At 35.9% G+C, this 15,669-nt stretch overlaps 1 protein-coding gene across 2 annotated transcripts in view; it reads left to right on the top strand.

Annotated features, from left to right (window-relative positions):
- LOC121314446 (DNA endonuclease RBBP8-like) overlaps positions 1-9,444 on the top strand; it is a 41,514-nt gene extending 32,070 nt beyond the window's left edge. For both annotated transcript variants that reach the window (XM_041247731.1, XM_041247730.1), the window contains exons 14-19: positions 167-278; positions 3,008-3,160; positions 3,375-3,444; positions 8,027-8,123; positions 8,574-8,715; positions 8,982-9,444. In XM_041247731.1, coding sequence (XP_041103665.1) covers positions 167-278; positions 3,008-3,160; positions 3,375-3,444; positions 8,027-8,123; positions 8,574-8,715; positions 8,982-9,079 — 672 coding nt within the window. In that variant the 3' untranslated portion in view covers positions 9,080-9,444. The remainder of the gene's footprint in view (positions 1-166; positions 279-3,007; positions 3,161-3,374; positions 3,445-8,026; positions 8,124-8,573; positions 8,716-8,981) is intronic.
- The last annotated feature ends 6,225 nt before the right edge of the window (positions 9,445-15,669 follow it).

Below are 15,669 nucleotides of genomic sequence, written 5' to 3'. Positions count from 1 at the left end.
AAGAAACATGGATAAAACCAAATCAACAGTTTCTAGACGGCAACTGGCATTGCTACAACGGCATTCACATTTTCTTTCACTATACTCCTCTGCATGAACAAGTACATGGACAGGTGTACACTGTGAGACTGAAGGTGGAAACCAGTTTACTCTCTCCTGTCTGCAGGATGGGACACCCTCAAAGCCTGATGGAGAAACTGTAGACATGGACTGCACATTTGTGAATGACAGCATGCTGTTAAACATGAGGAAACAGAAGGCTGAAAATACCTTTCTTGGTAAAACATCTAACCAAACTAAATATTCTTAAAACTAACAGTTCAAATGACTTTATATTTACAGTACTTCATGCTTAATGTTTGAATCACAGGGCTTAACAGTGTAAGTGCAAGTACAAATGCACTGAGGCCATGTTTTTGAAGGAGAAAGTATTTTCTAATAACAACAATTCACTTGCTTCTAGCTGCAAATAACTTTTTCTTCTTGGTTTTATACTAAGATGTTTTTTTTGTTAAATAGGGGTCCAGATATATAAATAAGTCTTATATTGCATAGCAGTCTGTTCTATTGCTGGTTTTACTATGAGTTTAATAAGAGACACCTGAGCTTCTTAATTATACACTGGCTAATCAAGCTTGTAGTAAAACCTGGAGTGGGTGAAACTGCTATGCAACAGAAGTCAATAGCCTTTTCACACTTGCACACACACCCCAGCCAAGCCAAGCCCATGTGTTCCCACTACTGTTCAAAGTAGAAGCTGCACTGTTTAACGTGACCTTAAATTCAGTGGACTCAGGCGCACAGAGGAGTGGTGTGGATTTGCTTTGAGAATGGATCACATTTGTCATACATTACTGTCCGAAACGATAGTAAACCAAAAGATTTCACAGGAATTGAGAAATATTGGACTAAACCGCAGCGCCAGTGGTTAATTTGTAAATAGTGGTGCCAGGGCGCAAGCAATGACAATAATACCGCCCTAAGAACACGTTTATTTGAAAGAGTACTGTACGTACTAGTGTTAGATGTTTTTACATTCACGTATTCTACATCTTATCCAAAGTAGTAGTACGTGCAGAAAGATTAATTAAAGGCAACCGCAGGACAAATAATAAATACAAACAAAATCCTTTATTCATGTTTTGTTCTGCTTTTTGCATTTAAATTGATTAAAAAAAAATTAAAAGGCATTCAGAGGACGTCCAGAAGAATTACATTGATTTAAAATAAATAAATAAATACGCACCCTAACAAGTACATTGGTTTCCACAGTCTGCACTATTATCAGCGATGTGAATGCAACAAGCCCTTGGTAGATTACAAAAATGATTAATTAAACTTAGGCTAGGTAGTTGTTATCTTAGCGTGTTTTTATTCTCTATTAAATACCGTAAATTATATTCATTAAAGAAGGCAAGAGAGAACCAGATCATTATTTTTTACTGTTTTGGTTTAATATAATATAATATAATATAATATAATATAGCAGGCTAATAATGATCCAATTAAGTAGGCTACTATATTGTTTTTCATTAAAATGTTGTTCTTTGCTGAAATTAATGTTCAGCTTTCATGTTTTGTTGTGTACTACTCATATAATCAAGCCAAGTAGTGTAAGAAGTTGTTTGTATCGTTCATGACGTTTTTCAAATCAATTAAGCTTGTTTGTGTATTAAAATAGAGTTGCAGCCAGTGTCATCTTAAAGGCACTCAAGCTGAAATCGTCAAGTAATTTCAAGTAGGTTGCAAACGTGGCAGCGGACTGTCTCTCTACCGCACGCAAGAACTTGCAGGCTTGATACAACTGTGTTGAGAATTTCAAAAGAAAGCATTTCTTGAGATTTTTTAACTAGAGGTACTGGGAATATGACCGCACGCCCAGAGCTAAGACTCGGCAAGCCCCACACAAATTAAGCACTGCGCAGCGCGAAACACTGTTGTAAAAAAAATAATTTTAAAATAACGTATTGTTTGTATTTGTTTTTCACATGCTTCTGAATGTAAATACAAACGGAATAATGTAATTTCATATTATTAAAGGTAGATTAACTACTGCTACTAATAATAACTTTAAAACGTTACAGTATTTGAAAAATGTCAGTAAACACTTAAGAAAAAATAGATTTAAAGTAGGCTTATTAAAAACAAAATCTAAACGTAACATATTTAAAGATGTTTTTCTTTACAGGTTGTATACATGCAATGTTAATATACGGTATTTTTTAAAAATGACCCTATCGGTCATTGCAGGTCTGTGACCAATACTGCGTCCATTAAATCGTAATACTTACTTTTTTTGCTGTCTGACCTGCTTTATTGTTATGATTTTTAGTTTTTTTTTTTGTATGCCTGTTTTATTTTTTCACAGCATGATCTCGCGGTGTGGTTTAGTCCCCTATTTCTCAATTCCTGTGAAATCTTTTGGTAAACGTTATTGTTTCGGACAGTACGAGTTAACCCCGACCCCAGCCTTGCTCAGCACCGAGCCAGTACCACGTTTTATGGTTTCGGCTCGGCTCGGCTCGACAAAATTACCATTGTGAAATTAGCTGTACCGTGAGGGCTCGGGTGTGCAAGTGTGAAAAGGCTATTGGTTCCATCCCTGGGGTCCGTAATCTATGCCCCCAAAAAGTGTACTATTTTTGTCTTTTTAAAACTATACAATCGTTTTGGTTTTTTTTTTTTGTTGTTGTTTTTCCCCCCAGTACCCTTAATTATATTGTTTGTGGCTGTGAGTACTCTGTGCCACAAGTATTTCTTGAAGATTTTATCCCTGAGGCAATTAAAAAAAAAACAGTTTTAAAAATGAATTGCTCAGAATTCAGATGGACCTGGCCAGTGCAAAAGTACTCCTCATGCTCTTTGCAATCACCAAATTTAGTTTCAAATGTTGTTGATGGTCACTGTTAAAACTACTGCATGTGGGAAATCCTTCATACTGCACACAGCTTGACACAAATTTGAAAAAAAAAACAATGTCTAATGGGCTTTTTTTTACTTTACACAGGGGTAGGGCAGAAAGCAAACGACAGCTTAGCAGAAATCTTTGACCAAACGGCCTATGGAGAATATGAGTCCTGTCCACAAGATGACAGCGAACAGTCTGATCAGGAAGATGGCTCTTTAGATGAAGAAACAGAGGCAGATGGCTCTATGAATAGTAAGCACTTTAGGCTCCTTTTTTTACTGTAAGAAAATGAAACTTTCAGCACATTTCTGGAACATAGGAATAAGGTATACAGCTACAGTATTATCCTTATGTACGTATAAACCTGCACGTTACTAAGACGACTTTACCTTACGCCTGTCATTTCTGCCCTTTTTGCCCTACAATTGTAGAACAGCACTCATTCCTACTTATTTTTCTTGAACAGGGTGTAAAGAAGAAACAGACGAGACAAAACAAAAAGCTTTTGTGGAACCATATCCAAAAAAAGATGAAAGGTAAAAAAGTTAATAACGTTTGAGAAATATGTTTTCATAACTTGCCAGCAATTTTCTCCAAGGATGGAACTGATCAGTATCAATGTAACTTAAAATTAATGCCAAGAATCTTTTTTGAGTAGGTCAAGTATGAAGCGATTTCTTTTATGCAGTCTTTTAGTATTTAGGGGGTAGATGTACTAAGGTGTTGCGGCTGTCACAATGCTGGCAAACCAGTTGCTAACAAGGTGGAAATCTAGGGTGAAATGTACTAAACAAGCGTAATGCTGTTAGTAACTTTAGGGAATGCTTTGCAGCAGCAGTTTTTCTTTGTGGTTCAGCCTTAGATGAATATGCAGTTGTGAGTGTTCCTGCATAAATTTGCAAAAATGGGGTGAAGATGAAGGTTCTCGAATATTATAATGAGATGTACTAAAGCTGCTAGCAATTGTGACACTTAAAATTGCATCAGTTTGTTAAGAACTTTTGAAAGCATGTTTTAAACAGTCGCAATTGGTGCTGGCATTTCCCAGTCTGCTTTTTCTAATTTGTTTCCAGTTGTGCTCAATGCATTTTTGAGGCGAACACCCAAATACCTATTTTTCCCTAAAAGCAGGGTTTAAGTACATGCCTTGAAAAAAAGATGTTATGATCTTTCTGGTTTCCCCTACATGTTGGGAGCAGTAGAATGCACACATGTGCTGCTAACCCCTCCAGCTCATTCTGAACATCTGTATAGGAGTAGGAAACACACTGATTCTATTAATGTGCAGGTGGTTTGTAATTGTGCACTGTTTAGCACTGCACTACTGACTAACTTAAATAAAAAGTGACAGTATATATTTGGCTTATAGGTTACTCATGATAATACCAATTAGTTGCTAAATTTGTTGCTGGTCCCTTGAAATTCATACAGACGAGAATTGGCTGTCCTCCTGTCAGTATCATAACGTGTCAATGCGGCACCATGATCTATTTTGTAATTGTCAAGGCTACTAAGAGGCCAAGTTGATGATGATAATAATAATAATTAAATGCTAAAATCACTTTGTTTCAATTTTAAAAATAATCTTTTATTTGCATTGTACACCAACGTGTACAGTGCAGCAGCATGATTTATTTTGGTTTAACAGGCTAAAGTAAAAAAAAAAAAAAAGTGAGCTACATATTCTAGGAATGTGCGTTTGGTAAATTTGTATAAACATTTAATTGCTTTGCAATGTCAGCAAGTTTTTTTTTGTGTTTTTTAATTTAGTTGTCACCAATGGTTTTTTACCTTGGTGTTTTTTTCCCAATTTGGAATGCCCAATTGTTATTTGTATCCTGGTTCACCACTGCAACCCCCTCGCGACTCAGGAAATGGAGGCTGGAACACGCATCCTCCAAAATTTGCTCCTGCTAATCCATAATTTTTCGCACTGTGGATCCACAGTTAGGACACCAGACCTATAGTGCTGGAGGACAAAACAGATCTGATGGCTCCAATGCAGAACTGTGGGCTATCAGGCACAGGGGTCGCTAGTGCACGGAACCGTGGATTCCCCTGCCGATCTAAGCCCTGTCAATCCAGGCGGCGTTCAGCCCTAGGAACCCCCGGTCACAGTCGGCAGTGACATACCTGGATTTGAACCTGCGATCATCAGGTTATAGGGCACATCCTGCACTCCACATGGAGTGCTTTTACTGGATGCGCCACTCAGAAGCCTGGACAAGTAGTTTTTATTTATGTTTGTTCTGTTGCTAGAAAGACACTCTGGGTATATTTTTAGAGCGTCACTTGAGTTTCTGAAAACTGAATTGCAGAAGTCTAGCACCTGCACACAAACATTTAAAAAAAAGATTTACGTCCCACCCCTATCACTTCTGATTGGCTACCTTTGGGAAAAGCTAATCTTCTGTTGGTTACCAAGAAACCCAAAAATGGCTGCAAGAGAGCCTGTGGCAATGCACAGACTAATCTTTTAAATGTAAGCTATTTATGTTTTTTGTAAATTAGCAAATAAGTGTTGCTGCTTTCTTAATGCATGGACCTGACATTTAAAAGCAGCAATCTAGTAAAGTTACAACAACAAAAAAACACCAGACTAACTAATTAGCAGATTAGAAAAAAAATGCATTGTGTATGTAATTTTATAAAATTATTTTAAGTCAACTTTGTGGTCAAGTGTGTACAGTACTTATGGGGGGGGGGGGTGTACTGTTTAGAAGCATTTCAAGACAAATGGCAAAAAATGTGTTTTTTTTTCTTTTGATTTTAGAGTTGCTAACCTAGTTTACTATTTACCATATTTAAACAATTTAAATATGGTAAATAGTAAATTGTAAACACTATTTTAAATGCTATGGTAAAAAAAAAAAAAAAAAAAAAAAATACTAGATTTGAACAGAAGCAATATTAATTATTTATTGGACATGCACAATCCATCAATTTGTGAAACTGTTGAAACATGAAGATTGTCAAATGTGTTTATAATGATGGAAATTAAATGGTTATATATGAGATTATCTGTACAGTATTATATTTAAAAAATAGTGTAAATCTTATGCCAATGTGTTTATGTATGTATGAATTAATTAATGTATTTGTTTTTCAGTGAGAGTAGTGCAGGGAAAGAAAGAAATAAAAAACCATCATGGTATGAAACCAGGACCACCCTGCTGCTGCAGCAGTGTTCCAGTTAGCCATCATGGGACAAGATGTTAGATGAGGAAAAATAGCTGTAAAATCTTGTACACTGTTTTAAAATATAGAATATAAATAATCAAAAGAAAAAACATATTTTGTCTGCAGAATTTGGTGGAGCCTACTGTAAATATTGTGTGCATTTTGGTAGAAAAAAGTACAAAATGCAGTGAAACTTGACAGGTTATACACAAGTCCTTTAAGAATCTGGGGTTCAGCAGTTACAAAACTGAAAGAATGTCAAGAAAAATCAGAATTCCACAAAGCAGCAGTCATAGTTGGCAGTGATTTAGTATCTGTGATGCAACAAACTAAAACACCTGTACATCAGGATTTGGTAAAATAAAACCCAAATCCTACACGTTATATTCTACTTTTGTGTGTGTGTTTTGTGTGACAGGGAGGGGGCAAGTAGATTTTAAAAAAATTGCACACCCCTGGAGTGTGTTGCGGCTCTCTTTTATTAAATTTATTTTCATTTTGTACATACAGCCAAATGTATACTTTGCAAATTGTTGCAATAAATATTGTTGACTGGCCCATCTTAGTACATAAACCACTCAATCTTTTAGCTTTATATATATATATATATATATATATATATACAGTGCCTTGCAAAAGTATTCAGACCCCTGACCAATTCGCTCATATTACCGAATTACAAATGGTACATTTAAATTTCGTTCTGTTTGATATTTTATTTTTAAATACTGAAACTCAGAATCAATACAGTAAAAGTAATACAAATGCATAGATTAGGGAAAGGGTACAAAATAATATCCAAGTGTTTGGCTATCCCAGTGAGCACAGTTGGATCAATAATCAGGAAGTGGAAGCTGCATCACACCACCCAGGCACTGCCAAGAAAAGGCTGTCCCTCAAAACTCAGTGCTCAAACAAGGAGACTTGTGAGAGAAGCCACAGAGAGGCCAACAATCACTTTGAAGGAGCTACAGAGTTCAGTGGCTGGGAGTGGAGTAATAGTGCACCAGTCAACCATATCAAGAGCTCTGCATAACACTGGCCTGTATGGGAGGGTGGCAAGAAAGAAGCCGTTACTCAAAAAGTACCATCTGAAAGCGTGTCTGGAGTTTGCCAGAAAGCATGAGTGACCCAGCTGCGATGTGGGAAAAGGTTTTGTGGTCAGATGAGACCAAGATAGAGCTTTTTGGCCAAAACTCAAAGCGCTATTTGTGGCGCAAACCTAACACTGCCCATGCCTCAAAACACACCATCCCTACAGTGAAGTATGGTGGTGGCAGCATCATGCTGTTGGGATGCTTCTCATCAGCAGGGACTGGGCATCTTGTTTCAATTGAAGGAAGAATGGGTGGAGCAAAATACAGGAAAATACTGCAAGAGAATCTGCTTCAGTCCACTAAAAAACTGAAGCTTGGGAGGAAATTCACCTTTCAGCAGGACAATGATCCCAAGCACAAGGCCAAAGCAACATTGGAGTGGCTCAAGAACAAAAAGGTGAATGTCCTACAGTGGCTCAGTCAAAGTCCTGATCTCAATCCCATTGAGAATCTGTGGCACTGTTTGAAAATTGTGTTCCACAAGCATCGTCCAACCAACCTGAACAACCTGGAGCAAATCTGCCAAGAAGAATGGGCCAAAATCACTCTGACTGTGTGCAAAGCTGGTACATACTTACCCCAGAAGACTTAAAGCTGTTATTGGAGCGAAAGGTGGCTCTACCAAATATTAATGTGTGGGGGTTGAATACTTATGCAAGCAAGATATTTCAGTTTTTTATTTTTCTTAAAAATATTTCCCAACATAAAACCAATGTCAGCTTGTGTGTGTGTGTGTAATATGCTTTTTAATAGTACTACTACCAGTATATGTTATCAGCTATATACATTATCTGTCATATGCACAGCACACTTTCATTATGTCTGTTTTCTGTCTGTTTAGAAAGAATGCCTCCTTAAACTTTCCACACGTAGAAGTGGTGCGTAATAAAGAAGAGAGAAGGAAAATGCATGGGCACACATGTAAAGAGTGTGAAATCGTAAGTTTAAAAAAAAAAAAAAAAAAAAAAAAAGCCTAAATGTCTGTATGCATATTAAAACCAACCACCATGGAGAAAAAAAAAAAAGTGGATATTCAGACTGTGCTTATGTGGACACCAGGTGGCACTGTTGCAAAGGGCCTTGAATGTAGATCGATGTAAAAACCTGAATGTCTTTAGTTGTAGCAAAAACTAGTTATGGCACCTGATATAGAAAGCATGGCAATATTTGTATATAAGCTGTACCGTTTCAGTAAAACTGAAAGGATTTCAAAACATTGTTTTTACTATGTTTTTTGTTTTAATATCATTGTCATTGTTATTATTTAATATATAACTGCTGGGGTGGAAATAATGCCCTGCACTTGATAACCTCAAAAACAGTGTTGTCGCTTAAATGTGGATATAGCCCTGCCTATAACAATACAATTTCTAACACCCTGTTGTTAGTATTATGCAGATCTCCCTGAAGAAGAGCGTCAGAAGAAACTGTCGGCCTGCTCAAGGCACAGATTCAGATACATTCCTCCCAGCACGCCTGAAAACTTCTGGGAAGTTGGATTTCCTTCCACGCAGACCTGTGTGGACAGAGGTGGGGGGGATTTTATTTTTCATAGTACCATTTCTCTGCCAGTACCAAAGGATTAGATGGTATTAGAAAAATCTGCCAAGCATAAACATGTAATTCACGAAAAGCCAATCTTGTTCAGTCTTGCTCACTAAAATCCAATTATCATGCAGATAATTGAGTGTTGCTTGACACACTCTGCTAGGTAGGTCAGTGATAAATAAGCATGTAACTTATGTACATAAAAACGCTGTTGTACTTAACACTGCATTTACTCTGTTTTTCTTTAGGATATATAAAAGAAGAGATGATACCAGCTCAGCGTACAAGAAGACGGCGTCCATACAATGCAGTATTTTCTCCAAAAGACAAAGAGCAGAAAACTTAAGAGATTACTTAAATGATTGGACAAGGGAACATGCACATAATTATTTGATTTCTGTCAGAGTAAGAAAATTTTGTCAATGTAAAACACCTATATAAATAAGTGACGGGCATTATGCCCGGGACGGACGGACGGACACGCGCAGAGCAGCACCACTGTGCATTTTCACGGTGCAATACCACTAGTCCATACCCGGGCACACATGAGCGGCATGCACTACACGACGGACTTCTCTTACAATAGTGTAGAAAAATTGAATGGTACAGTACAGTAGTCAGTACATACTCAAATATGATTTACATATATGGCCAAACGTTGTGCATCACCTAGTAGAATATTAGGATGCAGACATAATTTAAAAAAAAAACAACAACAAAAAACATAATTTTGATATTTTATTTAACATCATGCAATCAAAGAAACTACAAAATGATGTTAGATTTCGAAATGTCACTTTAATTTTTGGAAAACTGCAAAGCGATATGTAATTCAATATGTTAGTGTAACATTCTTAATTCTGTAGGTTGTGATGCAAAACTTTTGGTATAGCTGTAGTGCCCCCCTCATGTAATCTACCAAATAGAAACACTGGTTTGTTTATCAAAGTTGTTTTTCTGTGATAACAGTATCAAATTGGCTACAGGAAGGATGCTTATGATGGGGCAATGTATAAAATACTGACCTGCCTGTCCTTGTATGAAATATGGGAGGGATCAAACACTTTTTAGGGTGCTTGGACAACTCTGTAGACAGGTTTCATTCATGATGTTTCCTGCAGAAACTAAAATACAGCTAATGCTAGGCACTTGTCCTTGGGCTTTTGACTCCTCCAATAATGGAAAAAGTTTACTACATATTTTGCATTGGTTCCTTGTTTTCTAATACAATAAATATGTTGCGTATGCAAGAGCAAACTAATCAAAAGGTGTTCTGATAATCAATAACTATGTTCCTGCCTCCAGTGGTGCCAGATTATAGAGCATACAAAGGTTACAATGAAACCAAACCAACCCCTGACCTGTGTTTGTGCCAAAGGGGCCACTTGAATTTTGCAGTTTTGCGCCTTCTAGCAGCTTTGTTCTGAGGTAAATCACCCATGTTTGTCATATGAAGTAACGGTTTGGAGAAGCACATGTTCAGGCTTTGAATGCGATCCTGACTGCCACAAAAAGGGATTTAGTAATGCTAAGATTTGAAAGAAAAGAAGGTTACAAATGTGTTGTTTTTTTATTTTTTATTTAAGGGTTAGCCTGCAAAGCCAATGTGATATACTATAGCATGTTCAAGAGAAAGTTTTAAAATCCATACATAATAAATGGTGTTTTTACAGTTTACAGATTTTTTTCAGATATAAAGCTTGAAACACTCAATAATAAAATCTTCTGAAATACTAAAACTGGTATTAACTTTTAACAATATCTTATTTTCAGTGGCTACACAAACTGCAGCATTACACATTATCACAAGTACTGGTACTTGTTGTTTTTTCCAAACATGATGAAAATACCTTCATAAGAAATCCAGTATTGATTCCCTTCTAAATTTAAGAAATCATGAATTATCATTCAAACACTGTTTGCATGACAAACCGGTAAGTCTCATTTTAATTTTACTCTTTCCAAATACTAAATTCAGATATTAATATATATATATATATATATATATAATATATATATATATATATATAAATGTTATGCTATAATTGTGTAACAGTTATTATTTAATAGATTTATTTTGACTACTTTTGTTTGTATTCTAATACTGTAGTGCGAAAAAGGGTATACTTTTATTTAAAATCTTTAAGTATTTATAGTCACTGTTTTAATTTTGTTTTCTTAAAGATAAATAAAAGATTTCACACTTACCTGGTGGACTTCATACATATTGATCAGTCCTTTTCAAATTCTGTAAAAACCTGTTGTAGATAAAGAAATGTTTGGTATCACGCAATTCTGTTTTCAATAGGGTCCTAGGCTGTGAGGAACAAAAGTTCATTCAGTTAAAGTTTAACAATCTAGACACAATTTCTTAATAACTACATTAAAAAACAGTTACAGCCTATGCAGTGATTCCGCAAGCTGTTAAACTTTCTTGATACCTTTTTTAATATTGGCCACAAATTGTTTCAGCGTTAGGGTTCTCTGAATCCAAGGGCATTGCTACCAGGAGGGGGCAGACCCGTCTTAATGCTTCCAGCTATCTGCTGCATTCACAGTTTCAGACATTCATTTTAAAGCTGACCAACATTTCACAGGTGATTTTTAAATCTGCTTTCTAGCAAAGCCACTGGGGTCCACTAGATGGCTTAGTACAATATATAGATACACTGTATATGAGACAACTGATTTATTTCTTAGCATACACCCTTATCCAGGGCGACTTGCAATTGTTAGAAAATATTACATTACAGAATATTACATTAGAGTATCACATTATAGAATATCATATTACAGATAAGACCAGTTATAAAGTACAATAACATCACTAGCAAATAAGATCAAATTCAAATAAGCTAAATAAAGAACACAATAAATAATTACATGTAAGGGTGGGTTCGACTAAGAGCAGTTAACTTAAGGAGCGGGCTCTGGAAGCGGGGGAGCACAGCTAATCTGCTGGTGGTGGAGGAGTAGAGGGAGCGAGAGGGGGTATAGTGAGAAATTTTAGTCCGGAGATAGGAGGGAGCAGAAAGGTCAAGACAGCAATAGGTGTATATGGTTATATGGTGGGAAAATGCTAAATTGCATTAAAAACTATGTAAAAAAAAAAAAAAAAAACTGGAAGATATGACAAATTCAATTTAAAAGATGAAAAAAAACATGCACCTTTTGGTTTTTACACACTTGACAGAACAGTAGAAACTATTTTTGGCTATTTGTCTGTTTCAAAGTTGTCCTCCTTTTGTGCTTTTGGGTAGTAAGTACTGCAGGGGGTTTTCTCAAGTGGCATTTGGGTTCATCCCATTAATGTACTGTTAGATTTTAATCTGTTTACCTTCTGCACACAACAGGTGTGATCCATCGATGTAACATTTTTGATCAATTGATAGAAATGAATAACATGTGAGGGGCTTTAATGCACCAGAGAGCTTGATTATTTCCTGATTTTAGCTGTGCTGTTCAAAGAGACCCAGTTTCAAAGGGCAAGGTAAAAAAAAAAAAACTAACATTCCTTAAGCAAGCAGATTTTAATTTGTTGCATTATTGGCATAAAACATTCTTTACAGTCACAAGACCCATTCAGGCTTAATTCTAGTGGCTGGTTTTAAGACCACAGTAATCATAGTCAGTTTGCCCATGCTGTTCTATAATGCCATACACAGAATGTTAGAGGATTTGCCCTTTGTCATTCATCAGTATGACAGTCCTCTGTCAGCTTGTGTATTGCATATACAGTACAACCAAGTGTGCAGTTTGGATTGCTGTTGTGTGGTAATTGTGTTACCTTGCATGATTGAATAGAAATATGTATTTATTATCAACACTGCATGCACTGGGGTAACTCTGTATTTACTAGGTCCACTTTTGTATTTCACGATTGCTTCACTTTCGACTGATGCCACAAGTCCAGGGGATTCTCAGCATGGTCCGTAGCTTGGCTAGGTTTGTTGACTTTGTCTTGCTAACCTGTGACAGGGTGTTTTAATGTATGCATGGTATGACGTGGATTTCTGGTTGTTCAGTTCATCACTGTCAGTTGGCTATGGCTGGATTTAATGCATTATTTTGCAAGAACTTACTACATATATTTAACTGTAAATGAATTATTTTTAGTGTTTTCAAGTGGGCCAGGGTAAATTAAAAATGGGGGAAGGGAAGGTTTTAAAAGTCAATGTACCAAATTTAGTTGAAGTCATTAAATCAAATCCCTCATTGCTCTATAGTCTGTAAAAAAATTCAAGGGGTTTGCCTAAATAATCTTACATGCATTCCCAGCTCTTCAGTTCAAACCCTCCTCCTAACGTACGCATAGCTTTACTTAATATAAGGTCACTCAAGTAAATCTTATTTAATTAATGATTTTGTTATTGACCATAGCATTAACTTTTTATTTTTAACTGAAACATGGCTCAGGTTTGATGAAAATATTCCTCTGATTGAGGCGTCTCCTAATAATCATTCTTTTATTCAGAAAACAGGCCCTGTTGGGCGGGATGGTGGACTTGCCACTGTTTTTGGTACTGTGTACAACTGTAAATAAGAAAGTGTTGACAATCACTCTTCATTCAAATCTCTGTCTTTATGGTTAAATGGTCATTTACCTGTTTTTATGGTAATTTACCGCCCACCAAAATACAGCCACAATTTTTTTTTATCAGAATTTGCTTATTTCCAGTCTATTATCTGCAAAACATTATAATTTTTTATTGTTATAACTGGAATTTTTAAGGCTTTTAGATTCTCTTGATTATACTGAGCATGTTAACGGACCTACACACAATAATGGACATACCTTAGATTTAGTCATTTCCCTGGGCCTCGATATTCAAAATTTGTTAACTGTAGATCTTACTGTCTCTGATCACTTTTGCATTCTTTTTGACACGCTATTGCCTTTATCCAATATGAGGGTGGCAAGTACTATTAAAACTCGCAGAATAAATTCTTCAACACTAACAAGGTTTTCCAAAATAGTGAGACTATCACTACTCACCACTACCCACTCTCTTTCTACTGATGAGTTAGTTGACAACTTTAACCATCTTTTAACAAGTCCGTTTGATGTTGTGGCCCTGGTTAAAATTCGAACAGCTTTTTTCTAAAAAAAAAAAAAAAAAGTACACCTTTTCAAAACAAAATTATTAATATTAGGAATCTAATTCTTCAAGATGGTTCTTATTTAAATGTTGCCTTTAGACTGACTGGCTCTGTTTTGTGATTACTCCAAATGATTTGACTACATTAGTAATGCTGATGAAATCCTCAGCCTGTTCATTGGATCCAGTTCCTACTCGATTCTTTAAAGATGTATTTAGTTGTTTTTGTGTAATGATATTCTTATAATAAATAGATCTTTGTCAACAGGAATAGTTCCTGCTGCCTTCAAAACTGCTTTGGTTAAGCCTTTACTCAAAAAATTTAACTTAGATTTTACTGACTTGAAGAATTTTAGACTAATTTCTAATTTGCTTTTCTTAGCTAAAGTTCTTGAAAAAGTAGTAGTTGAACAATTTAACATATATCTGGACAACAGCAATGTCCTTGAAAGATTTAAATCAGGGTTTTGACCTGCTCATAGTACAGAGACTCCCCTTGTCAGAGTGGTGAATGACTTATTGAGGAGTGCTGACACTAACTCCAGATCCATTCTAGTTCTTTTAGACCTCAGTGCTGCATCTGATACTGTGGATCATGCTATTGTGATTGATCATCTGAACAGCTGGGTTGGCCTGACTGGAACTGTTCTAAAATGGTTTAAGTCATATCTCACTAGCAGACAGTATTTTGTTTCTTTAGGGGAGTGTATCAGGGTTCTCAGATAATTACATGTGGTGTCCCCCAGGGCTCTATTCTTGGTCCAATATTATTTTCTTTGTATATGCTGCCACTGGGGGAAATCATTCCTAAACATCATATAAACTCTCACTGTTATGCCGATGATCCACAACTTTATATTTCTGTAAAACCTGGTGACTGCTGCTATTTCAGTCTTACCACAGTGTCTTGCTGACATCAAAAGCTGGATTTCTCAAAACTTTTTGCAGTTGAACTCCGATAAGATGGAAGTCCTGCTGTTTGGTTCTCGGCAACAACTAGAGCGTGCAAACTCCCTAAAAAAATAATTTGGGCAACCTGACCTCTAATATAAAATCAGATGTAGGAAACTTGGGGATTATATTTGATTCTGTTTTGAGTTTTGAGGCACTTATTCGAAAAATGTATCTTTTATCTTTTTATCACCTTGGTAACATTGCTAAAATCAAGTTTTTTTCCCCCCCTTTGGCTGATACTGAGAAACGAATTAATGCTTTCGTTTCAGTAAGACTTGATTATTGCAATGCTTTATTTGCTGGACTTCCACAACGTCGTATCGTGTTTGCTTTAAGGTCGGCTAACGCTGGACCTTTGTGCCTCCCAATGGTAAAATTGAAAAGGAGAGGAGAAAGTTTTGTTTTAATGCTTCCAAGCTGTGGAACTCTGCCTTCCACTATTAGAGATGCTGCTTCGGTCAGGATTTCTAAATCAAGATTAAAGACTAATTTTTATAGATCAGCTTTTTTTTTTTAAACCTAATCTAGATATAAATTAGCTGTTATCCAGATTTATCTGCTAACATTGTATTTTATTTGCTGTTCTTTTTTTTATTTTTTACTTATTTCCTGTTTTTTTTTTTAAATGATCCTATCTAGATAGTTGCTATTTATTGTCATTATTAATATAATTGTATTTTTTGTTAATTGTGTGATTATACTGTTCTGTCTTATTTCTTGATCATTTTAAATACTGTCAGTAAAGCGCTTTGAGATACCATGAAAGGCGCTATATAAATTAAATAAATTAATTAGAAATTGTAATGCATGTATTTTCTTTCTGATGTTTTAATCATTTCAAATGAATCACGGTGTAATAAATGTATAAAATAGGCCTCGAGTT

This window comes from Polyodon spathula, chromosome 4 (assembly GCF_017654505.1).
Source record: "Polyodon spathula isolate WHYD16114869_AA chromosome 4, ASM1765450v1, whole genome shotgun sequence".
NCBI lineage: Eukaryota > Metazoa > Chordata > Actinopteri > Acipenseriformes > Polyodontidae > Polyodon > Polyodon spathula.
This window is presented reverse-complemented; position numbering and strand designations above follow the sequence as displayed.